Source organism: Schistocerca cancellata, chromosome 4 (genome assembly GCF_023864275.1).
Source record: "Schistocerca cancellata isolate TAMUIC-IGC-003103 chromosome 4, iqSchCanc2.1, whole genome shotgun sequence".
Lineage (NCBI taxonomy): Eukaryota > Metazoa > Arthropoda > Insecta > Orthoptera > Acrididae > Schistocerca > Schistocerca cancellata.
In genome coordinates, this window is record NC_064629.1 from 192,521,022 (window position 1) to 192,546,637 (window position 25,616).

The 25,616-nt window shown below is 37.9% G+C and overlaps 1 protein-coding gene across 1 annotated transcript in view; it reads left to right on the forward strand.

Moving 5' to 3' along the window:
• The first annotated feature begins 6,648 nt into the window (after nucleotides 1-6,648).
• Nucleotides 6,649-25,616, forward strand: part of LOC126183291 (dual specificity mitogen-activated protein kinase kinase 7-like) — a 172,604-nt gene continuing 153,636 nt past the window's right edge. The window contains exons 1-2 of the mRNA XM_049925128.1: nucleotides 6,649-6,828; nucleotides 7,094-7,242. Of these exons, the coding sequence (XP_049781085.1) occupies nucleotides 6,678-6,828; nucleotides 7,094-7,242 (300 nt within the window). The 5' untranslated portion in view covers nucleotides 6,649-6,677. The remainder of the gene's footprint in view (nucleotides 6,829-7,093; nucleotides 7,243-25,616) is intronic.

Sequence of the window (25,616 nt, forward strand, 5' to 3'; positions counted from 1 at the left end):
TGTGGATAACATCTGGTGTACATCCTCTGACTTCATATACGCAGCTGTTTAAAAGAAGTAGGCATATTGAAAACTGACATTCGGCACATTTACGCCCTTATGAAGATTTTTAGTGAAAAATCAGGCACAGTTTGCAAATAATATAGCATTCATAAGTACATATAACACTAGGAACAAATATAGCCTCTATCATGCTAAATTTAATCTTTCTCTTGCACAAAACAGAGCAAAATGTGGAGCCTTAAAAGTATCTGATCACCTCCCTTCATAATTAAAGGTGCTGGGAGATAATGAAAGTTTTAAAACCCAATTAAAATAATTTCTAATTGACATCTTCTACTGCATAGATGATTTTTTTGAATAGATAGTACAAATGTTGTTGGGTTACATTTGTCAAATTTCATTTTAGATAACATTAAAACAGAAAATCTATTTGTATAAATGATCAGCCTGTAGCTATTTTTCCACAGACAAAAATGTATCTTGTTTGTAAAGTTAAACTAAACTATTGCTAATGTATTCGACATTTCGTATGATCTTCTTCTATCTATGAGATTAATGTTCACTCACTTCCAAGACAGGGTATCTGTATTAATGTATTCGAATACAGTAGTGTAAAGTGACCATATTTTTAGAAGCTGAAGTTGGGACTAACATGGATGCCCCTACAGGCGGGGGAGGACAAGGAAGGCCGTGCCCCCACCCCCCAGACTTCAGGGAAAAGAAAAAATGCAGCAGTCTGCAGTCACATGAACTTGGTTCAAGAAATTTATTAAAAAGTTGGTATATATATGACAAAGAAGCCCCCCCCCCCTGTGAACTATGATATGGGCGTCCTTGAGGAAGAGTTGTATACAGTAACTACTCACTAATCAGAATACAACAGTGCTCTATAACTGTTATACTTTATTAAAGTTTACACTGAAATAAGTAACAGGCATCAAATGACAATATAGCACATGTAATATAAAACATAAGGCACAATCACAGTTACTGTATAATAACAATGCACCAAAATATTAAAAGTTAATAAAACATTTGCTTAGATAACTATATACAACTTTTAAAAATTCAGCTGCTCATGCATTTTTGTGATGAATGAAATTAATTTAACAAATGTTTGCTTTCTTTTAAGTTTAGAAAATCATAGAATTCCGAACAACTGTATTTCAGATTAAGTTTAACTGTCAGAATTGATTTCAAAGTCTCTATTTTCATTTGGGTTTTCTCAGATGTCCATATTTTAGTCATCAAAGGAAAGACACACTCGACTGCTACATTTGTACGTGGAAGACACATCGCAAATTGCACAATCCTTGAAATATTCTCATAAGCAATTTTTTTCGATGTGAAGTGCTAAAACATCTGTACCTAACGCATATCAGTGTTAGTTTTTTCTACATTCCATTGGTCTATCTTCTGAGGGGTGACACACTGCTGCACATTAAGACCCTCTTGAAATAATTCATTGTCATTGATGTTACAGTTTGGCAATACGTTTATGAGAGATTCATGGCATTTTTGGACCTCAGCGCATGTAGGTACATGGTTTAAATGAACCCATTTGAAGTCTGAAAAGGCATGAAATGATCTGTCTACAACTCAATGTATTGTGTACTGCTATCATAGAATTCACAAATGGTTTCAGAGCACTTAATAAAGTTTATGCCCCCCCCCCCCTCCCCCTCAGATTCAAGTTTGCTTAAAGCAATTCTTATAATGTGTGCTAAGAATTTGGTTTTTCGTTTTTCTGTCATATTCACTTTTAAATCATGAAATGCTTCTACAACCTCTGCATATGTAACATACTGGCCTTCTATCTTGAATACTGCTGCATGAAAGGTTGACGCTTGATTATGTAAAAACACAAGGAGGACTTCGGAGCATGGGCTTTCAAAAAATGTCCTTAGTACTGTTGGGCATTTTTGTTCGCTAAAAAAAAACCATGGTTTTAGTTGTCCATAGAGCTGTAAAACTCTCTCAATGGCTGGCATCAAGGCCAACCATCTGGTACTAGTTTCTAAATGTCTATGTCTATGTCTAAAAATATACAAAATTCTTTTAGGCTTTCTACACGCACACAATATATGTTGAAGTAATAATAAATCTTCTGAATGACACACTCTAGATCGATTGGTAAACAATCTGCAGCTGTCTTTATAGCATTATGCATGATGTGCACTGCACATCCTACACCAATGATGTCACGACCAATTAATTTGTGGAAAATATTGTTTGTCCATCTTCAAGACCGTCCACTAAAGTTTATGTTGGTATTATCCCCACAGAATGCTACAACCTTAGCATTCAAATTATATTCTGTGATACATACTTTCCAACAATATCTGCAGTTTCACCAGGCTGCTCTTTAAACTGGAGAATTTTCACACATATGCATTCAAGACGCAAGAAATATTGGACAAGTACAGGGAAAAGCTTTGTGTTTCCATGATTAGATGCATCAGAAGTAATAATAATCCACTTCACCTTGCACATTTCTCGCTGCAGTTCATCACGTCTATGTGGAGCAAGCACATTAACAACAATGGCTTCGCATTTTGTATGGCCACAAGCGTACTTAGACTCCAAGCACTTCTGGATGAGTTTAGACATACAGTCACTTGAACGAAAGCTATGGTTCTCTTGTGGCAATTGGTGCCTGCTGGTGCAGTTCGTTTAAGTTCATGGTCACTTGGAACAACTTGCCAAAAGAAGTCAAATATGCGGCACTGGTATCTGATAACTTGTGTTTGGCCGTTTTCAAGTGACACTCTATGTAGTACTTCCCTCCACGAGAAACAGAAAACTCTCCTCCAAATTTCGTGCAATGGACACCGTGGTCTGTTCTCCCTCTTTTTATTATGAATGGATACCTGTGTTAAAAGTAAATAAATGACAGTTTTTGAAGGTTTGTTCGCTTAAATTCGATTTAACCCGTCTACTATCTATGGGTGTCTACAGGAACACAATTGCTACGTAGGCGTCTATCAGACCGCCTTTTTATTAATTTATTTTTTATGTAAAACAGTTGTTCTGGAGAATATACATGTTTATGATTTCCTTTTTTTTCTGCTTTGTAAGTGCAGAAACGAGCAACTTCAAAAGACAGAAATTATCATTGTTGGTCCGTCGTATAAGATAAACATACATTCTTGAAGACTTTAATTTAGATCTTTTTAACACGTTGACAGCCATGGCCAAAATCCATGAACTACTCCCAGAATCCAGTTTAAACGGTTCATACAGTTTGATTCATCTTTTCGGTTGTAGTCCATCTGTCTCCGAAATTTCTAAAAAAACAGTTACTGACGAGAAAATGAAGTGCGAATTACATCGTAATTGGCGTAAAGAGTGGAAAGTTCAGCTCAGATGCGCAATAATATCGTCTTACAACTTAAAGAAATGGAGCAGAAGGGGAAAGTACATTTTCCAGATCGAGTTGTGTATGTCTGTGTACTTATTAAATGACCCTACTGTTAATCGCCTTTCACCAGTTATCTCGTGGTCTTTTGTCCAATTTGTGAAGAATTGTTTAAGACAGCGTTCCCCAACTGAAGGGTCGCGACCCGGCACCAGGACACGAAAATAAAATACCGGGTCGCACAAATATCTCCTTGTCGTAATCAACAGTTTATAATTATGTACGTTATTTAATAATCACATTATAGTAATAGTAGGTTAGTTAAAAAACTTAGTTCCTAAAGGCAATCATATGACAGTTGTATGTTACATAGAAGTTGTACTCATTCTGGTAAACAATGAAATTGCGCGTCGTTACGATATTACTTTAGTGACGATCGTCCTGTGTTTGGCCTAACACTGAAGCTCACGAAGCAAAGAGAATTTCAAAGAGAGTACAACATAGGTTCATTCCGGCACAACACAGCAACTCTTATCAGGGAGCATTTGCTGGGACTGGACAGTGGACACTAATCTGAAATAATATTTTCCTTCAGTCAACAGCAACCGAACATGGATAAGGAACCTATTTTTAGTCAACTTAGAATTCTTTAATTTGTCAGATTCCAATGTTGGTTCGTTAACCGTGCTGTTATGTGACAGATTTTCGGATATCTTGCCGTGAAGAGATCCTGCTTTAGCAGCACAAGCGATGAAATTTCTAATGCCTTAAGATTGGATATATAAGTGTGAATCAGGGTTTTCAACACTGGTGTTCCTGAAGAAATAAATAGGCCTGTATAAGCCGATTGGAAGTTGAACCAGTTGTAAGGATAAAGATAACGTCTTTTGAACCAAATTTGGAGTTCATAGTTAAAAGTAAACAACTACATACTTCCCACTAATAGGGGACAGCTGAGGTAATATAACTGTGAAACTGTAATTATCATTTTATTGTTGAAAGTTGACGCTTGAAAGACATTGTATACTGTTTAGACTTTAGAAAGTGTTTTAATTTGCTTCACTATCAGCCATACGAAAATTTGAGCTTTTTGCCTTCCATAAATGCTGTTTGGGTCTTGGCGGCATCGTGCCAGCTGTGCTCATTTTCTCATTGTTGCCAACATGATTAATCTAACAATTTTTCCACTATAGTTGCACGGCGAAGAGATGTTAAAATAACAAGTTGTATTTAATTTCATATTCTTTGCTACTTACCAGTGATGTATATGAAACTAACAGTCCCTGCACTGCCAAATCACTTTTTAAAAGTTCACCTGCGCGGGCTGTGAGGGAGAAGGGGCAATGCAGTACGGTTTCAGTAATATATCTCCTTTGTGCCAAAGATTGTATCCTCGCAACTGTTGGCATCAATGTACAAAGCCAGGAGAAGAACTAGCCGTGGTGGCGGTAGCTCTTCCAAATGTTCTAGTGTATAGTAAAAAAAATTGTCAGTGGTTCAGGAAGGGAGGGGAAAAAAACAAAAAGACTGGGCTGGGACAAGAAATTTGGGAACCTCTGCTTTCAGGCAACTTAACAATTAAAAAACTTTGATTCCATAACCATTAGCGACGCACAGTGTACATTTTTCGCCTGACACTAAAATATTTGTATGAAATTTTGTGTGAACTTTTCTCTTACTTTGATCCAAGTGAGAAAATAAAAATGTTGTTTCACCACGTCCAGATGACTTACTATACCTGTTCCTGATGCCCAAAACCTGCAAATCACACGTATTTTCTACGAATATTTTCATATCTGACTTTATGCAGAAATTCGTTTCCTGAGAGTTAATTCGCATTTGGCGCCAGTGGCCAGATTGTTCGTACAAGATAAATCGTAGTTGGCAGGCACTTTAAGCTCTACAATCTGGCACTACGTAACGTGATGTTGCTCTTATGAATCGTATTATATAACATATTATCAGGGAAGCTACCGCATAACTTTTTTACTTAAAATTTAGCTTATGAAAACTGAATTGCTGTACAAACTTTCATGGAAGATAGTTAAGAACCATTCCGATTAAACCAACTATCAAACAAAAAAATCTGCATTAAAATCGGACCTTTCGTTTGGAACTTAATGATGCCACTGACACACACACAAACGCACTTTAAGCTTGTAACATCCCTCTGTTTGCGTCGTTCCGGTTAAAAAGAAAAAAAAGTGCAGTAATAGTCAAGAGTTCTGGCATCCACGCATCATGTCCAGTAGGAAGAGCCTACAACAGAAAATATTTGTTGCGCTCTGAGAGACGATCCATAGTAGTTGAGGGTTAATTAAAAACAGAGTTACCACACTGTTTATGACACTGAATTATGAATACGGTACGTTATTACCTCCCTTGAAGTTCGGAACTGAAAACGCCCTGACGTTTGTGCATTGCGAAGCTGGTTATACAATACTCACGCCAACAAAACAATCACGAACGGGCTACAGGTAGGGAAATCTACCTGGATACCAACTTCAGCGCAAATATTATTGAGGGTCTCGGACTTGAACGCGTCAGCAGACAAGTCGTGTAAACGCATTCTATAATGTGTGTTGTATATTAAGTTTGGGATATGATAAGGAAATAAAGTGTAAAACACCTTTACAATGCAAAAAAAGTGAGAAGTTACATGTTGAAACATCCCATGACCTAGAGTTGGATTTGATTTGTTAAAACCGGAACATTTAGGCATCCCGGCTAAACCCGGTCGGGACAGGGGGACAGGACTCCAAAAACCAGAACTGTCCCGGTCAAATCGGGACGTCTGGTCACTAAGTTCGTTGGGCCGCGTAGCTACGATAGTGAAACTATCCAGAAAGTTTAATGCCTCTTCATTTGGTACCAAATATATTCATATAACACTATGTATTTCTAAATTTAAAGACACATTTCCCTATATTGAAAATCTGAGACGAAATTGTGGTATGATTCTTGCATGTACCTAAACGTCAGTCTAAAACTAATACCTGCACCCGTGCAAAGTTTTAATACCGTGCTTCAGTGATCATTATATTTTGAATTACGTCCTGATACGATCAAACTATATTTATACGCTAACACAGTTCTCAAAACTGACAAAGTATCACAGAGTGATAATATTTGTTTGTTAAATAAGTTATGCTGTAGTTACAATGAGTATCTGGTACCACTAGTAACGCTTACTGTGACTTACTTCGAACGCAGTCGATTATCGTCCATTGAATATATCGATATGCAATTAAGAAATTATATCGATTGTTAGTCGATAGTATGTCATCACTGATAGTTGCCAGTTGTTTTGATCAAGATGTCTAATACACCATTAGAAAATAGAATATTAGATTTACAGGCTAGGTTGAAAGCAGAAAACGAAGCGAGAAATAGAGACAAAATGCCTGCTGACTTGGGGAACGTGACGGAGAGTCCGAGGCAAGGATCAGGACGTAGACCTCGAGCATGTAAGTCAGGCCTCCCGAAAGAAAATTTGCATTCTTATGCCAAAAATCATTGTTGTTTAGTGAATAAGAGTCAGGCGTCGTCACTATTTTCATGAAGGGTACCATTTGTTACAAAATCCTCACGTGTCGTTTTACGTTACATGAGTTACACCCAGTATTATTGTGAGATGGAATTACCACGGTGATCGGTGACCGCTGTTTATTTACTGTGTGCCAGTGCTACGTATGTGTGTGTTTTGTGTTTAATTCTGTCGTGTTTATATAGTGGGCGAGGTGACAGCACCTGCAAGACCAAGAGGAAAACTTGACCTCCCTGTTGGATATATGGCACAGCAGAGGAATCAGAATCAGGAAATAGACAATAAATTAAAGGAAATTATGAAAATGAACGGCATTCTAAACATCAACGGCAAGGTAAGTTTCTTCTGTGAATGACTGCTCTTAGCGAGTTTATAATGTTGTTTTATTCTATTTATGCTATTTACGTCGTGACAACAGATTATGAACTGTTTTTGTTTTCATGTTGTGCTTCATGAGTATTTGATTTGGTATTTATGGCACGTTTTAATGTACAGTTTTGTATACTGTCACATTTAAAAAAGGTTTGCAGCATTGTTACTCACTAAACTGAAGCTTTAACTAAAGGATTCTGTTGTGAACTCGTACAGTTTTGTGTGCACTGTACCGTTATTGATGAGTAGGTAAACCTCTGTTGTCATTGACAGGTACTCTGCAGCAACAGTCATTTGTGTGCTGTTGTGTTACACTACGGTAATTTGACAAATTACGTTCCCTGTTGTGTGTTTTGAGAATAAATATGACAGACCAATTCATGGGTGTGTAAAATTTTGTTTTCTGTTCAATTCAGACTCTGCATTGAGCAACACAAGTGTTGTCATGTAATTGTTTACGTTTAAATTATCTCGGTGGGAAAATATTAATACTTACGACCAAGCATTATGGTGAATGGAGATGTTGTCAATCTACAAAGAACAAGTTTTATTGGAACATATGAAATAGTCTTCTGAATTAGTATGGTCTGTTTGTTTCTACTGTGTTGTGTAGTCAAAGTCTAACAAAAGGAAAGTTGATAGTCAGGGCAATTTTAGAGGACTCATCACATTGTGGTGTTACATAGAAGTGAAACCAACTAGCCTATTGTGTCACTTATCGGTAAACAATGAACTGAAAGTGTTTGTGTTGTACTGTCATTAGTTTAGATTTTCACTGCAGATTGACCTTTATGTGTAAACCTTTTGGAACCAGGAAACATTTGTAATTTCCCCATCAGAGTTATTAAAATTGTTTTGAAAGAATATTTCACACTTATGGAAACAATCGTTTCTGCTACTTTGTGTGAAGATTCTACTGTGCTTCCATACTGCGTTTAAAATTCTTGCAAATTTATATGGTGAGTCATTGTTGTTAATTTCGTTTGTTTATTTATTTTGTGGTTTTAGAGTGCTCAATGACTGGGTTATTGACATACTTCCTCGGCTGTAGTTACTATTTCAAGAGGTTATGTCATAGCAAGAACAATGACAGTGTTCAACTGAGCCAGTATATATTAGCCGAGTAGCATTTTCTGTTGTTGGACCAAACAGCACAAGGGATAAAAAATGTTATTGAGATAATGAAACTATGGTTTTCAATTGATTGAAGTGCCTTTTTACTTGTATTGAGTACTGCCAGTTTCAAATGGTAAAAAGTAGTTTTAAAGTTTACTGACCAAGAATGTAGGTCTGTGGCATATTTTTGAAAGAGAAATTGACTCTTGAGAATAGCTCTATTACAACATTTTCTATTTTTTAGGTATAGCAGAGTATGTCTTCATTTGATTCCAGTTGTAAAAACTCTGCTGTCTTACTTGTCATAGAAACAGTGTTAGGGCCAGTAATGAACTGGAGGATGAAAATTGTAAATTTCTCTTCTACAGGGGTATGTAAATGCCTGCTGTACCCATTAGCACTGAAATTAACATTACTATCTCATAATTCTTATTGTACGTGACAAGACATTTCTCATTTGAGAGGAACCAAGTCTCTCACACAGTAAGCTGTTGATGTATCATTGATTCAAACTGCTGTGGCCACATTCCACATGTCATGTGACAAAGTGATGTGGTTGAGTGGTTATGCCACTGGACTCACATTCGGCCTGAGCCAGTTTCAAGTCCTTGTCCTGCCATCTGTATTATAGTTGCTGTGGTTTTCCTACATTGTTTAAAGTTAATTGCTAAATGGTTTCATTGAAAAGGGCCCGATCAGCTTCCTACCGCCCTCCACATTTTTGTTGTGTCTGCTTGTGCTATGTCTCTTTTGACCTTGTCATCAATGAAATATTATTCTGTTAAGATTCTTTCTCTGCACACTTGGACTATTTATTTTTGTGCGTACTCCACAAATTATTGCATGCCTTTTGTAGAAAGAAGTACAGGGTAGTAATTCTTGTTCTTGTTTACATTCTGTTAACGGATGCTACATTCAAAGAACATTTGCTTGTATGCTTCTTTAAATGTAATAATCAGTGGGAAAGTCAGATTATGTATTCTTTCCATAGGTCATTATGTACAGTGAAGTAGCAGTTGTTAAAAACCTCTGAACATAAGGCCCTCGAAATGTCTGAGGCAACCTTTATGTGTTACATTGCACATTTATTGTGCAATATTCCACTGTAGGTTGTAAGTAACTCCATAACCATCTTATACAAATCAAATATAAATTGTACTGGTATTCTTTGAATTTATTCCGTGAAGTACATGTGGTGATGGGTGTGTGAAGTAAGCAAGAGGCACACAGACTAGTGAATAATGCGAGCTGTTGGTGTAGTCTTTTAAATGTGGGTCTATATATTAAGGAGATGCCTCTGATAGTTTTGTTCGTATGTTTCAGTTGCAGTATTTGTCATTTGTGTGTGTTGTATATAATATGTTGTTTAGTTATTGTGGGTGGTGGCTTAGGCTGTGTGGTGTAGGGGAGAGAGGCAATGAACTGGATGATGCTGTTTACAAGATCTATATAGGTCTAACAAGAAAATCCCCACTCGTAACCTGTAATTCCAAGGAGGTCTCATTAATTTCTCAGTTTTTGTTTTGCTCTTGTTTGAGTGTTGATGACAACCATCATCTGTTGGTTGCTTCTCGAAGCTAGTATCTGTACCTTCTAGTAAGTGTTGACATCAGATCCCCCTACAGATAAATCTGTTACAGTGTTCTTTAACCCACTTTAAAATATGAGATGATTATAGAGAAGGGTGGGGGGATACTATCATACAATAACCTCCCCCCCCCCCCCCAAAAAAAAAAAAAAAAAAAAAAAAAAAAAAAGTAAAAAGATGTGTGTCTGAAATAGTAGTTCGGTGTACCCTGCTATATCTGTCTCCAAACAACTGGAAACTTACAGTGAAGCTGCAATGATGGAAATTTCAATTGTACCTCCATTGACAGGCAATTGGTTGTCATTCCTTAATGATAAAATTTTCTGTTTTATTGAGCAAATGTTCAATTGTATGTTACCTGAGAAATATCTGAGAGAAAACAAGCAACAACTATTGTTAAAATGTCTACGTTCCTGTGTTGATGAAAGACCTCGAAACATCCTTCAGCCCAAAGAGATGCCCGCTTTTAGGAAACAAACAGTTTATTTTGTTCAGCGGCCTGAATAAAATATAATAATGAAACATGCTTTCCATCATAGTTTTCTTCTGGGTGGCTGAAATGTTTTCTTCTATCGATGCAGGTTTTAGTTGCTTGAAGATATAACACATGTACATCGTGTAGATATATTTGTATAATATGTAGAGACTTTTAAACATCCATACATTCACTCACTGTAGCCTAATTCCATTATGTTAGTGTGATTTTCAAGTTCTTCGTACCACAGCTTGTTGTTACTACTAGTATGTTTAAGTTGAAAATTAACTACAAATAACACATGTTAGCAAACCAAGAGGCTGGACTAATTAAATTGAATTGAATTTTGCTTGATCCTGTAGGATTACATTGTGTATAGTGAATGTGCATGTAATATAGGACATGTCAAAAATACAAAAATCTTCATTATGACATATTCCTAACTATTCTAACATAATTGATTGTAATTAACAATCTTTACAAATTTAACGTGAGCAGCCTTCATCAACACTGTCAAATTCCTTTTCCACCATATAGTCTTTTAGGTTCTTTGAAAACTTAGTATCATGTACGTCGTCACCCAGTTTTTCATACAGTCTTCTTAGTAAATTGATATGTGAGTGCTGTGGGGTCATTTTTCATCATTGCCAGTTGGTGGGGTATGCTTTGTATGTCATTCTTTCTCCGTGTGTTGTAGGTGTGTACACTAGCATTTGCGGTCCACTCTGCACTATGTTTTTGTGACATATGGTATAGTTTTATGTATGTACAAGGAGGAAAAAGTTAACATGCCTAGTCTTTTGAAAGCATGATGGAGGAACAACAAAAACATACTGGTAGACTGAATTGTCAAACAGACTTTGAAGTTTACAAGGTGATGACAGGCTGTTGACAAATCATTTCTCATTAGCACCTCTGCAGAAAATTTTACTCAAAATGCCAACTATAAGGTAATATACATCTCTTATTATCCTGTCATTTATATCTTTTTAAAAAAAAAAAAAAAGCGCGCACACACACACACACACACACACACACACACACACACACACACACACACACACACTCTACAAATGAAATGAGTGTTGAAACTGTATAAAATCATTAATATGACCTATCTGGCAGACTTTATCTTTTTAATGTTTTTGACAATTAACTACTTTGACAACAGTAATGGATAGAATTCAGTGTTGCTGATAGATGAAATTCGACCACTGTAATACTACTGACAAAACACTGAGAAACAGTAGACCAGTTATATTGAGCGTAGACATCTGCTACTCATAATAGTAGTCTATGACATGTACCTTTGAAATTTATCCTCCAACTACTGTGGAAATATTGAATCTTTGTTGGGGGTTTCTTTTCTGTTCTACTGTGTCATGACAAAGTTAACTATTGAAATGAAAAAATAAACTTTTAATTACATTTTTGTTACAGTTGAAGTACAGCTATTTCATTTTTAAGTAATCATATTAGTACCTGTGAAGGGATTATCAGTATAAACTACTGAAAAAGTTTTTCATTAGCTTTACGACTTGCATAATTTGTGGTTTTTGATGAGAAACCTCTTTCTCAATATGACAGTGAGTTTCTGTGTACAGTCACCTTTCTAATGAAGATGAAAGTAAACCAGCAAGATTAGATTAGATTAATACTAGTTCCATGGATCATGAATACGATATTTCGTAATGATGTGGAACGAGTCAAATTTTCCAATACAAGACATAATTAAGTTAATTTAACAACATACTTAAGTTAATATAACAACTTTTTCATTTTTTGTTTTTTATTTTTATTTTTTATTTTTTTATTAATATTTTTTTTTTTTTTTTCTTAATTTATATTTAAAAATTCCTCTATGGAGTAGAAGGAGTTGTCATTCAGAAATTCTTTTAATTTCTTCTTAAATACTTGTTGGTTATCTGTCAGACTTTTGATACTATTTGGTAAGTGACCAAAGACTTTTGTGCCAGTATAATTCACCCCTTTCTGTGCCAAAGTTAGATTTAATCTTGAATAGTGAAGATCATCCTTTCTCCTAGTATTGTAGTCATGCACACTGCTATTACTTTTGAATTCTGTTTGGTTGTTAATAACAAATTTCATAAGAGAGTATATATACTGAGAAGCTACTGTGAATATCCCTAGATCCTTAAATAAATGTCTGCAGGATGATCTTGGGTGGACTCCAGCTATTATACTGATTATACACTTTTGTGCAATAAATACTTTATTCCTGAGTGATGAATTACCCCAAAATATGATGCCATATGAAAGCAACGAGTGAAAATAGGCGTAGTAAGCTAATTTACTAAGATGTTTATCACCAAAATTTGCAATGACCCTTATTGCATAAGTAGCTGAACTCAAACGTTTCAGCAGATCATCAATGTGTTTCTTCCAATTTAATCTCTCATCAATGGACACACCTAAAAATTTGGAATATTCTGCCTTAGCTATATGCTTCTGATTAAGGTCTATATTTATTAATGGTGTCATACCATTCACTGTACGGAACTGTATGTACTGTGTCTTATCAAAATTCAGTGAGAGTCCGTTTACAAGGAACCACTTAGTAATTTTCTGAAAGACAGTATTGACAATTTCATCAGTTAAGTCTTGTTTGTCAGTTGTGATTACTATACTTGTATCATCAGCAAAGAGAACTAACTTTGCCTCTTCATAGAATGGCAAGTCATTAATATATATTAAGAACAGCAAAGGACCCAAGACTGACGCTCGTGGAACCCCATTCTTGATAGTTCCCCAGTTTGAGGAATGTGCTGATCTTTGCATATTATGAGAACTACTTATTTCAACTTTCTGCACTCTTCCAGTTAGGTACGAATTAAACCATTTGTGCACTGTCCCACTCATGCCACAGTACTTGAGCTTGTCTAGCAGAATTTCATGATTTACACAATCAAAAGCCTTTGAGAGATCACAAAAAACCCCAATGGGTGGTGTTCGGTTATTCAGATCATTCAAAATTTGATTGGTGAAAGCATATATGGCATTTTCTGTTGAAAAACCTTTCTGGAAACCAAACTGACATTTTGTTAGTACTTGTTTGTTACAGATATGTGAAGCTACTCTTGAATACATTACTTTCTCAAAAATTTTGGATAAAGCTGTTAGAAGGGAGATTGGACGGTAATTGTTGACATCAGATCTATCCCCCTTTTTATGCAAAGGTATAACAATAGCATATTTCAGTCTATCAGGGAAAATGCCCTGTTCCAGAGAGCTATTACACAGGTGGCTGAGAATCTTACTTATCTGTTGAGAACAAGCTTTTAGTATTTTGCTGGAAATGCCGTCAATTCCATGTGAGTTTTTGCTTTTAAGCAAGTTTATTATTTTTCTAATTTCAGAGGGAGAAGTGGGTGAGATTTCAATTGTATCAAATTGCATAGGTATGGCCTCTTCCATTAACAGCCTAGCATCTTCTAATGAACACCTGGATCCTACTATATCCACAACATTTAGAAAATGATTATTAAAAATATTTTCAACTTCTGACTTTTTGTTCGTAAAGTTTTCATTCAATTTGATGGTAATACTGTCTTCCTGTGCTCTTGGTTGACCTGTTTCTCTTTTAATAATATTCCAAATTGTTTTAATTTTATTATCAGAGTTGCTGATTTCAGACATGATACACATACTTCTGGATTTTTTAATAACTTTTCTTAATATAACACAGTAGTTTTTATAATGTTTGATAGTTTCTGGGTCACTACTCTTTCTTGCTGACAGATACATTTCCCTTTTCCGGTTACAAGATATTTTATACTCTTAGTAAGCCATGGTTTGTTACAAGGTTTCTTACGAGTATATTTAACTATTTTCTTGGGGAAGCAGTTTTCAAATGCATTTACAAAAATGTCATGAAATATATTATATTTTAAATTGGCATCAGGTTCACGGTACACCTCATCCCAGTCTAACTGCTGTAGGCTTTCCCTGAAATTTTCAATTGTTAAATTGTTGACTGAACGTACTACTTTGGAGGACTGTTTAGTATTGCTGAATGGAGCTATGTCATATATTGTAACTAGCTGTGCACCATGATCAGAAAGACCATTCTCAACAGGCTGAGCATTTATCTGGTTAAACTTATCTTGGTCTATAAAGAAGTTATCTATCAGTGAGCTGCTATCCTTTACCACCCGGGTAGGAAAATCAATAACGGATGTCAAATTGAAAGAACCGAGTAATACTTCAAGGTCATTTTTTCTATTACCCTCTTTCAGAGAATCTACATTGAAGTCCCCACAAATAATAATTTGCTTCCCCCTGTGTGACAGATAGCACAACAAGGAGTCCAAATTTTTCAGAAATAGATGAAAATTTCCTGATGGGGACCTATATACAGTTACAGTGCAGTTCAGTAGAGCATGCTACTTCTCTAATCACAGATGGGACAGTGTAGCCTGTGTGCACTGTTGAGTCTGTCTTTATCTTGAAGGGTCATTTCAAGCTTAGACCACAGACCCACATTATTGCAAGAGGTGTTGTCAGTGTGTGAAGTTCCCTGTGAAATTGCTGTACATTATGACGGCACGATTTAAACATTCAGTTGCCATCATGAGACATCAAATATCTGGGATCTTTCTCATAGTGGTCACTCCAGGCAACTCCTCTGACGCAAGTTACCAACAGATTGTAGCTCATAGGTACCCTAAGGACTGTGTGTTGCTTTTTGGAGGCTACTGGGAGTGTTTTATTGACCTAGCCTTCTCCCCTCAAGCAGTATGGCATCTAGATGCTCATTATGAATGACCATTCGAACTCTCTATCACTTTGTGTGTGGTGATGGTGGTCAAAGCAACCTGTGGAATGTAACATGGATCAGTGGCACTGGGTTCCATTCATCAATCTGTGTGGGATCTGTATTGTGCCTGACAATCACCTTAGAAGAATGTATAGGTGACCAGGCATCAATGCACATCTTAGACATGCAGGCCCTTTAGTTTAGCAGGACTGTACACTATTAGGCCAGGATCCTCCAAACTATTCTCCCCCAGTCAGCATTTTGACAGTGATTTTGACTTTCAAGATGATAATGCACAAGCACTCCATGTGCACCTCACGAGTACCTTTCTCCAGGAAGCAGGAATCAACCAAATGGAATGGCCTATGCTATCTGCTAACATGAACCTGACTGAGCATATTGGGTACCAGTCAAAATTTGCAGTGCATGGTCACGGAAACCTGTCTTAGATGCTGGATGACCTCAAAAGGGTTGCCGACAAAGTGTAAGTCAGGCTCTAGCAGCAATGTCTTAGTTAACAATGTAGGAAAAGACAAGTTGCTACTTTACCGTAAAGAAAACATTTCAAGTTGCAGATAGGCACAATTAAAAGACACTCACATATAGCTTTTGGCCACAGACTTTGTCAGTAAAACACACACACACACACACACACACACACACACACACACACACACACACACACACACACACACACACAAGCAAGCAAGCACACTTCATGCACCTACGACTGCCAACTCCAGCATCTCGGGCCGGGATGCAGCATTATGTGAGATGCAACCAGCAATATGGACGGGGGTGGGGAAGGGATAGGAGTGTACGGCTGGGGGGAGAGATGATTGCTGTCTGTTGGAGTGTGCAGGCACTAGACTCCCAACAGGCACAGCGTCAAGAGGTTGTGGGGCAGGGAGGTGTGAAAAAGGAGCAAGAAAAGGAGAGGAGGGGGGAAAGATGGGCAGATGCATTGGCAGAGGGGCTGCAAATAAACAGGATGTTAGATGAGAATGGGGAGTAAATGACAGGACGGAGGGGGACGGTATGTTACCGTAGGTTGAGGCCAGGATAATTATGGAAGCAGAGAATGTGTTGTAAGGATAACTCCCATCTGCTTAGCTCAGAAAAGCTGGTGGTGGAGAGAAGGATCCAGATGGTACAGATGGTGAAGCAGCCATTGAAATCAAGTGTGTTATGCTCAGCTGCATGCTGTGCCACTAGGTGGTCTACTTTGCTCCCGGCCACAGTTGGCCGTGGCCGTTCATCTTAGTGGACAGCCGATTAGTAGTCATACCAATATAAAAAGCTGTGCAATGATTGCACCAGAGCTGGTAAATGACATGGCTGCTTTCGCAGGTGGCCGGGCCCCTGATGGGATAGGATAAACCTGTGACAGGACTGGAATAGGAATGCTATGTGGGTTGATTGGGCAGGTTGTGCACCTGGGTCTTCCAAGACAAAGGGTTGGGATTGGGAGTGTCATAGGGATGGACTAGTATGACGATTAGGTTAGGTGGGCGATGGAATACCACTTTAGGAGGGGTGGGAAGTGTCTCAGGTAGGATGTCCCTCGTTTCAGAGCACGTTGATAGGTAATCAAAGCCCTGGTGACGGATATGATTCAGTTTTTCCAGTTCAGGTTGGTACTTGGTGATGAAGGGGACACTTCTTTGTGGCTGGGTCTTTGGGGTTTTGGGGTGGTGGGAAGATTGGGGGTGTGACGGGAAATGGCACAGGAGATCTTTTTGCGGACTGGGTCTGGGTGATAGTGCATGTCTATGAAGGCCTTGGTGAGACTCTCAGCATACTGAGCAAGGGAGTTTTTATCACTGCAGATACACCATCCCTGGGTAGCCACACTATATGGGAGGGATTTTTTGGTGTGAAAAGGATGACAGCTGTCAAAATGCAGGTACTGTTGGTGGTTGGTGGGTTTAATGTGGGCAGAGATGTGGATGGAGCCATCAGAGAGGAAGAGGTCAACATCTAGGAAGGTGGCATGTTGGGTTGAGGAGGACCACATGAAGTGGATAGGAGATAAGGTGTTGAGGTTGTGAAGGTACAAAGATAGTGTGTCTTGGACCTGAGTCCAGATCATGGAGCTACCATCAATTGGCCAAAATCGCAGTGCAACATAAGGTGAAATGTATGTAACCTGTTGTTGTCTTCTGAGTAACAACTTGAACTGTTCAATTAATGCAGCGGAGTTGCTTGTCATATGTTCATTGGCTTTGCCAACTCTCAACCAGGCTATCAGCTTTCCACTTAACCTAGACCTTAGGCAGATCAGTTTGCCACCTTCATTCCAGTAAATAACTTTTTGTCAAATCCTATTCACTAGATTAGCTAACAACCAAACTATCACATTTCAACATAACCTAGACCTTATGTCTACACTACAAATCAGTCTGACACCCAAACCTTCATTCCAAACAAACAATAAGATATTCCTTAGGCCGGTATTACACTATCAAATTTCTTTGTCAAAAATCTTTGTCAAAGATATTTGATGGTGTAATAGGAACTTTGTCAAATGTTGTCCAATATTTGATCAAATCTAGGGCCTCGCTGTAGATTTGATCAAAGAAATCGCTTGTCTTCTGTTCGCTGCAATGTGCCATGTTACCACATGGGGCGCTAGCGTCGCTGCAGTGTTCTGTTGTCTGTAGTGTTTTTATAAACATTGCCGGTAAATACAATTGGTGTGTGCCGACAACTACAAAATTAATAGAGATGTATGAAGCTAATGAGGCGCTTTACAAAGTTAGGCACCCTGAATACAAAAATAGATTAAGAAGATTGGAGACCTGACCTGATCTAACCTAACATAACCCTCTCCTGTAGCAAGGAATCGGAGTGTTACAGTGAGCCTGTCTTCTGAAGATGTAGCAGTTCTTAAGTGAATATTGTGCTTTGTGATATGAGGATACGCTTCACTGAGCACATACAGAAATGTATGCTCATCCATTCTTAAGTAATTGATGTACGACTTGACGTCTTCCACTGTAAGCTCACATAACAAGTTTTGTTGAATGCTTTTATTGTGTCGTCGTAAAACCCACGGCTTCACCCAGATTAGATTAGTTTTTCGTTCCATAGATCCGTGCCGAGGAGATCCTCGTGGATGTGGAACGTGTCAATTTTTTTAAGCTGAAATAACAATACTAATAGTATGAATTAATACAATACATCATTTGTTTCTATTAAAAATTTTGTCAGTGGAGTAGGAGTTGGCCACTAGTAAGTCTTTCAGGCTCCTTTTAAACTGATCTTTATTTGTAACTAAATTTTTTATGTTTGCTGGCAAACTATTGAAGATGAGTGTTCCTGAGTAGTGGACCCCTTTTTGAACTGAAGTAAGTGCTTTTAAGTCCTTGTGCAGATCATTTTTGTTCCTGGTATTGTATGTATGAAATGAGTTGTTTGTTGGAAAAAGAGATATATTATTTAGGACAAATTTCATTAAGGAGTAAATATACTGAGAGGCAGTAGTTAGTATGCCCAGTTCTTTGAAGAGGTTTCTGCAGGACGTCTGTGTATTTACTCCACAAATAATAAGTATTACACACTTTTGGACTCTGAAAACTTTTGTTTGACTTGAAGAGTTGCCCCAAAATATTATACCACATGACATTATGGAACGAAAGTAGGCAAAGTATGCAAGTTTTTTCATTTTTATGTTGCCTATGTCTGCTAATACTCTAATTGCAAATACAGATTTGTTAAGGCATTTCTGCACTTCTGTGGTGTGCTCCTCCCAACTGAATTTATCATCAAGTTGTAATCCCAGGAATTTAAGACTGTCAAACTCGTATGTATGGTTCCTTTTTTTCCCCCACTTCTTTTCCGCATGTGCACACAATGCTTCTGCGGTACATGCAACTGCTGCGGTTAATAACATGTTGTTGTCAGCCATCTTGAACTTTGACGAAAAATTTGATGACAGTGTAATACCCCTTCTAGTGCCACGTCAAAGATCTTTGTCAAACATATTTGATGGAATATTTGATCACATCTTTTATCAAATCTTTGACAAAGAAATTTGATAGTGTAATACCGGCCTTAAGCAGTGGCAGTGGAAATTCAAGAAAACCATGAATAACCTGTGAAGAACATGTAATGTTTTCAGTTTTGTTACTTGAAATATGAGGTCCATCCAGAAAGTAAAGATCACTTGCATGCACACCTGTCTTGTGGCAGCCGCTTTTTGGTTTCTGGTGTTCAGTGTTACGTGGACAGTTATCACATGTAGTTTTAAGTCGGATCTCATCACGTGGTAAATGCAGAGATAGCTGTGACCATGTCTGTGCTGATTGTGAATCATGCCGAATGTGAGGTATAAGGTGTTATTGGTTTTCTGCAGGAAAAAATGTTAGAACTTGTGATGTTCACAACACTCTTGTTACCATTTATGGCAGAGGTGTAATGAATGCAGCCACTGTCCAAAAGTGATGCATAATTTTTAAGAACGGGAGGACATGTTTATGATGAACAGAGATCGGGGCGACCTTCCGTCAACACATGAAAAGTTGTCATTGAAGAGAATCGATGATTCACAAGTAGTACTATGCATGGACAATGTCAGGAAGTGTCTTGTTCAATTGTGCATGAAATTGTCCCTCAGCACATAAGATACCACAAAAGCTGTGCACGATGGGTCCCATGCGTACTCTCGGATGGCCAGAAGGGTGCGAGAATGAGTGCTGCATTAGCATTCTTGGAGTGTTACGAAAGAGGTGGAACACGTTCAATGACCAAAATGAAGTGACAGCCTATCAAGTGGTGTCATCCTCAGTTGCCACAGATGCCAAACAAGTTCAAAAAAACTGCATCAACCCAAAAACTGACAGCTTCTGTATTCTGGGACAGTGAAGGAGCTACTCGTCTATTTCATGCCCCGCAACACAATAGTCAATAATGATGCACACTGTGCTACTCCTGGACATCTTCATTGGGCTATCCATAACAGCTGAAGAGGCCAGCACTCAATAAGAATTGTTCTGTTGCATGACAATACACATCTGCATACTGCCCAGCAGACACAAGCCTTTCTGCGTGAGAAATTCTGGTGGGGTATCTTCGAATAAAGTCCTCCAATTTCCGGACCTGGCACTTTTGGACTTTTTCCTATTACCTATTATTATTATTAATCTTATAATAATAATAATAATAATAATATCATGGTATGGTGAAATGTTCTTTACATTCTGGATGGGACATGGCTTCTTTTTCCCATCTCTCATAAGGTACCTGAAACTATCTTCCCACTGGTCAAGCTTTTGTTCTATGTTTAAGAGAATAAAAAACCACCACCATATATAGCATCAGAGCTTCATTATTATAGTGTTACCATCCATTAAACAGATTAATTTACTATCATTAGTTTATTAGAGACCTGTTTTGGCACAAATTGTAAGGAAGTGTGAATTATAGGATATATGGATTGTAAACTGTAAGAAAATTGAAAGAGAAATATGTGTTTCAAGTTATTTGTGTTGTTGAGCTGAGTAACATAGCTTTAGAGAAAAGAAAGAAAGAGAGAGAGAGAGAGAGAGAGAGAGAGAGAGATATCACATCTCTGGTGGCTTGTTCATTAGGGAGCAAAGTCCAAGCAAGGGATTCAAAGGGAGGTGCAAGGGATTGTGGCCTCGTTGAAAGAATTCGCTTGGTCTCACATACATAACACACTGTGCGCATTTGGAATTACAGTAGCTTCATTAGGATTTGAAACTTGACTCTTCGTGCATGTTTTTCTCCTTTTGGATTTTCTGACCATATACCTTGTCATTTATAAGTAAATCCATGCAGTGCTCCACATGACAACAGTCACATAGCTCATGTCTACACGAAACCTGAGTGAGGGATGATTACTAAATTTTTTGATCTCTCACAGCAGTTGTTTTCTTGGGGGAGGGGGGCTGATAGATCTATTATTCCAACCCAGGTAAAGAATCATTGGTTTTAATGAACTGTGGGACCTCATACATTGGTTGTAGGTATTAGGCACACCCCATTACTTCTACACCCACACTTCATTAGCTCCGCATGAAGTTTGGCTTAATAGACAACATTAACCTTAAAAGTATTGTTTCCACTATTTTTTTATGGGCAGTAAATTGCAGAATAGGGTAGTGAGGTTGGAAGAGGAGTAAAATAAGATAAAATGGGATCTAGTAGGGTTATCAGTAGTAGGGTGGAAAAACAAATATCATACTGAATTAAAAGCAGTTCATGTGTTTAATTACAGAGGACTAGAGAGAGATGGAAATTCAGGTACAGGCTTTATTGTAAATATGAGAATTTAAGAGAGTATTACAGATATAGATGGTATCTCAGGCGGAATAGCTATACTTGTTTTAGAGATCAACAAAAGATATTCTATAATAGTCTTTGGAGTCCCTACACCATCATACTGTCTGATAAGAAGTGGAAGACCTCTATAAAGTGTTAGAGAACCTTATAAATGACAACAAATCCCACTACAAGGTGGTAATGGTAGTTGTCAATGTGAAAGTATCACAAAAACTAAAAAAAGGTTCTCCACTGCCAACTTTGGTATGATGTCAGAATGTAAAATATGTTGAATAGAATAATATATTTTCCTTACCACTTTCTTCCAGAAGAAAGTATATGAAAAAATGTCACAAGAACCAAATGAGTATAAAATTAAGTCTACTAAAATTTTCAAATAACGAAGAAATTGTACAAGATTGATGGTCTTAAACCACTTTTGAATTAAGAGTGATCATATAGACTCCTATGGTGCAGAGTAAAAATAAATAAAATGGAAGAGTAAACAGAATTATAGGATCTCATGACAGGGTAAGAAGACAGAAATCTAGATTATAAATGAAATGAATATCCAGCAACTATCAAACCTAATTTTACTGTACAGCGGGATACTGGATAGCAGGTCAGTATTCGGCAGATGCACACACACATGGGGGGAGAGAGAGAGAGAGAGAGAGAGAGAGAGAGAGAGAGAGAGAATATTTGTCTTGAAACTGGGGTATAGAAAGGTTGCAGTCAAGTAAATTGAACCTTAATTCAGGGTGCTGAAACAAATGTCTAATTCAACTTTCAACAAGGATGTCGTGTGGTGAGTCAGGGGCTCTTGGTGCTGTCATATCTAAAGTAGGTAGAAACCAAATCGTCCCCATGGGGTGCCAAAATATAGCAGGCCTGGTGTAGCTGTAGGAAAACTGGAATTTAACATGAGCAGTTCTAAGTTGTCCAGATGGCCATGGTATGGCGTATAGATGGTTCGGGAGGGGGGGGGGGGGGTGGCACACAGACTGGTGGTAGACATATACACAGTCCTTATCATAATTCAGCTTGACTCCTTAGTGAATTGATTATTACATCCAATTAGTACAGTGATTGTGGTGTGTTTCCTTCTTCATGTAATAGTCCGCCATTGTAGCTGCAGGCGATGATGTATGGCGAGCAGAGTGCACGCGTTGACTGGCAGAGCATTACGCTGACGTCTCCAGTATGGAGGTGAGCTGAGATGCAAGGTCATGGCCATACTGTGGTCATGGGTGGGCACCACGACTTCTCTGACATCGTGATGCCATTGCCCGGAGTCGAGGTCTGTACCAATGCTGAAGGGAGAGAATGGGCAGCTGCCATGATGTTGTGGTGTTGGCTGGACAGGGAGGCAGAGGTCATTGGTTCATGACCCAGTGGAGGCAGAGTTACAGTGACGCTCCAATTGACACAGACTAGGCATCACATACTGCCCAGCTAACCAAACAATGACAAGCTGGTTCGGCCGTGGTTAGATACTGCTTCTCCCTGCTGAGTTCTACTGTTTACATTGCTTAATGTGTCCTGCCGAATGATCTAGACTGTTTCTGTGAGCTCCAGCTGTCATAAATGCCTTCAATAGTGCTGCAGGCTGTGTCCAGCGTTGGCAGAAAGTATAGTCTGTCATCAGAGAAGTGTTGTGAAATCACTGATTGCACAATCCTCTTGCTAGCTGCAGCTGACTTGACAGTGGCTTGGTTTCGACTTGCTCTGTGCTGCTGGTTCCAAATCTCATTCATATCTTTATCCCTACACATTCCTCTCCTTCACGAATAAAATTTGGCCTTGAACTTTACTGATGTAAGAACAGTGGTTCATTTACATTTCACATTTCCACTCACACTACAACATTTTCCTTTGTGCTATTTATATTTGTCTCTCAACCACTGAGTCCGTATGACCTCATCTGCACATTTTTTTACTTCAGGTCACTTTTAGTTCTGGTAGCAGCTACATCATTTCATCTTGTGGTAGGATAATGGGGAATCAGGAAAGCATTGTAACCTATTTATTTTTTTGCATGCTAAATTTGTTTTTCCCACATTTGCCTATTACTTAAATCACATTCCTCTAACAACTCAAATATAAGTCTCAAATATAATGTTAAGTCATACCTCACACGTACACAAAGAATATGACATGCTATTCGGCACCTACATTTAAAATAAGCAGGCTCTTCTTGACCTGTACACTTTCCGTTTCATTAATCTACACTGTTACTTTATCACTATGACCTAGTTAGTACTGAAAGCTATCTACAAGTTTACGCTAATATCTTACAACATGTAATTATCAACTAACAAAGAGAATACATGTACTGTGAGCTACATTCTATCTTAACCTTGGAGGAACAGGAATAACCTATGCAAACAGACTGGAGCATGCTCAGGCCTATTGCTTAGCAATGCTGGCCTGCATGAACTCTGCAGTTTATGCATTATCCTTGTGCTCCATATTCTTATACCTTAGCAATTCAGAAAAGTACATGTACAACAGTAGGAGATGCATGATAATCTTGCTCTAGTTGCAGTTTCAAGATATCATGACTTGGGAATCTATCAGAACTTTCTTCCTCTCCACCCTGTACTAAAATCTTAATTAATTCCTCTCATTCCGAGAGATTTATGTAGTGAGCAGTTTCAGCCGTGCTGTCCTCAACTTTCCCTGACCAAGGGCTCTATAACAGCCCCACCTGTGTCATACAATTAAAAATCCCTTTTAATTTCTATATTTTCATATCCCTTCCTACATCTGATAAATTCTCCCACTGTGTCACTTCTTTCACTTGGTCGGCTATTGATGATGGATTTACTGCTATCATGACTATTGCTTCTCGAGGGACCTGAAGCTGTTTAAGTAATGACATCACAGCCAGTGACACATCTCGCATGTGTTATATCTCAGCACTTTGGCTGCTTTGAGACAATTACACTTGATATGAAGACAGTAAATCCTAACCAAACAATGCAACTGCAGCCCTATATTCTAGTTTTAAACCATTGGCACTGTACCAGGGCTTAAACCTGCCTTGACAAACTAAGTAGTTGTAATTTTTCCTCCTCTCTACGTAATTCTGTAGGTCTCAATTTGTTCGAGCAATCAATCATTCATGATAGGAAACACAGTCATAGCTCAGTCACTCCAAAATGATTCTGAAATTTTACTTGTTAGAATGAAATCAGGCGATGATTCTTCTTCTCTGCAGGCTCGTGCTTTGCGGCAGTCTGCTAATCTGTACAAATAAAATGCCTCGTAATTTTGGGAGCGTTGTATAATCAGTCGGGAAACCTCAGATCAAGCGGATATTTGGCTTTGATGAAGTTTAACCTTCCGAAGAAGTAATGGAGCTCTTGGATTATTAAATGCAGGTTCGTATCCAGTCTTTCGGAAGTCCCTTCTGATTAACAACTACGCAATATATCGATAAATATAATTAATTCCCAAATGTCACATACACACCTTTTTTTTGAAGGAGCAATATATATATATATATATATATATATATATATATATATATATATATATATATATATATTTCCTTTTTAATCGTACAGTTCGTATCAGTTATCTTCTGTGATAAATCTCAATAATCAAATTACAGTTCTTCCAAACCAAGCTCATGCTAATCGGCACGAAGACAATCTCGGAAGCTACCTTTCTTTTTTTTCTAACAACCACCAGAGAGAGTACTACAAAGAATACTTATGCACTCATGGCATAGCTATTGTATGAAACTATTTTGCGCATGGATTCTGCGAGTATGAAGATAGAAAATTCGTAAATGTCATTCAAGGGTAGAATTGTATCAGAATAATTCATCGAATATAAAGAGATATTACAATTGCCCCTCGCAGCGAGCAAAGTTAATGATAATACACTTTGTGAGCTAACAGGAAAAATTTGTTGGGTTGTTTATTCAAAAGAGGAATATTTTGAATTAATAGAATTTTACTATAGAGAGTATGGGTATTATGTTAGGAGAGTAAGTTCCGAGAATACCTAAGCTGTAGCTTTTACATGTATTGGGATATACCCGCATCCCAAGTACATAACCAGGGAAGATGTAGATTGGTGTAA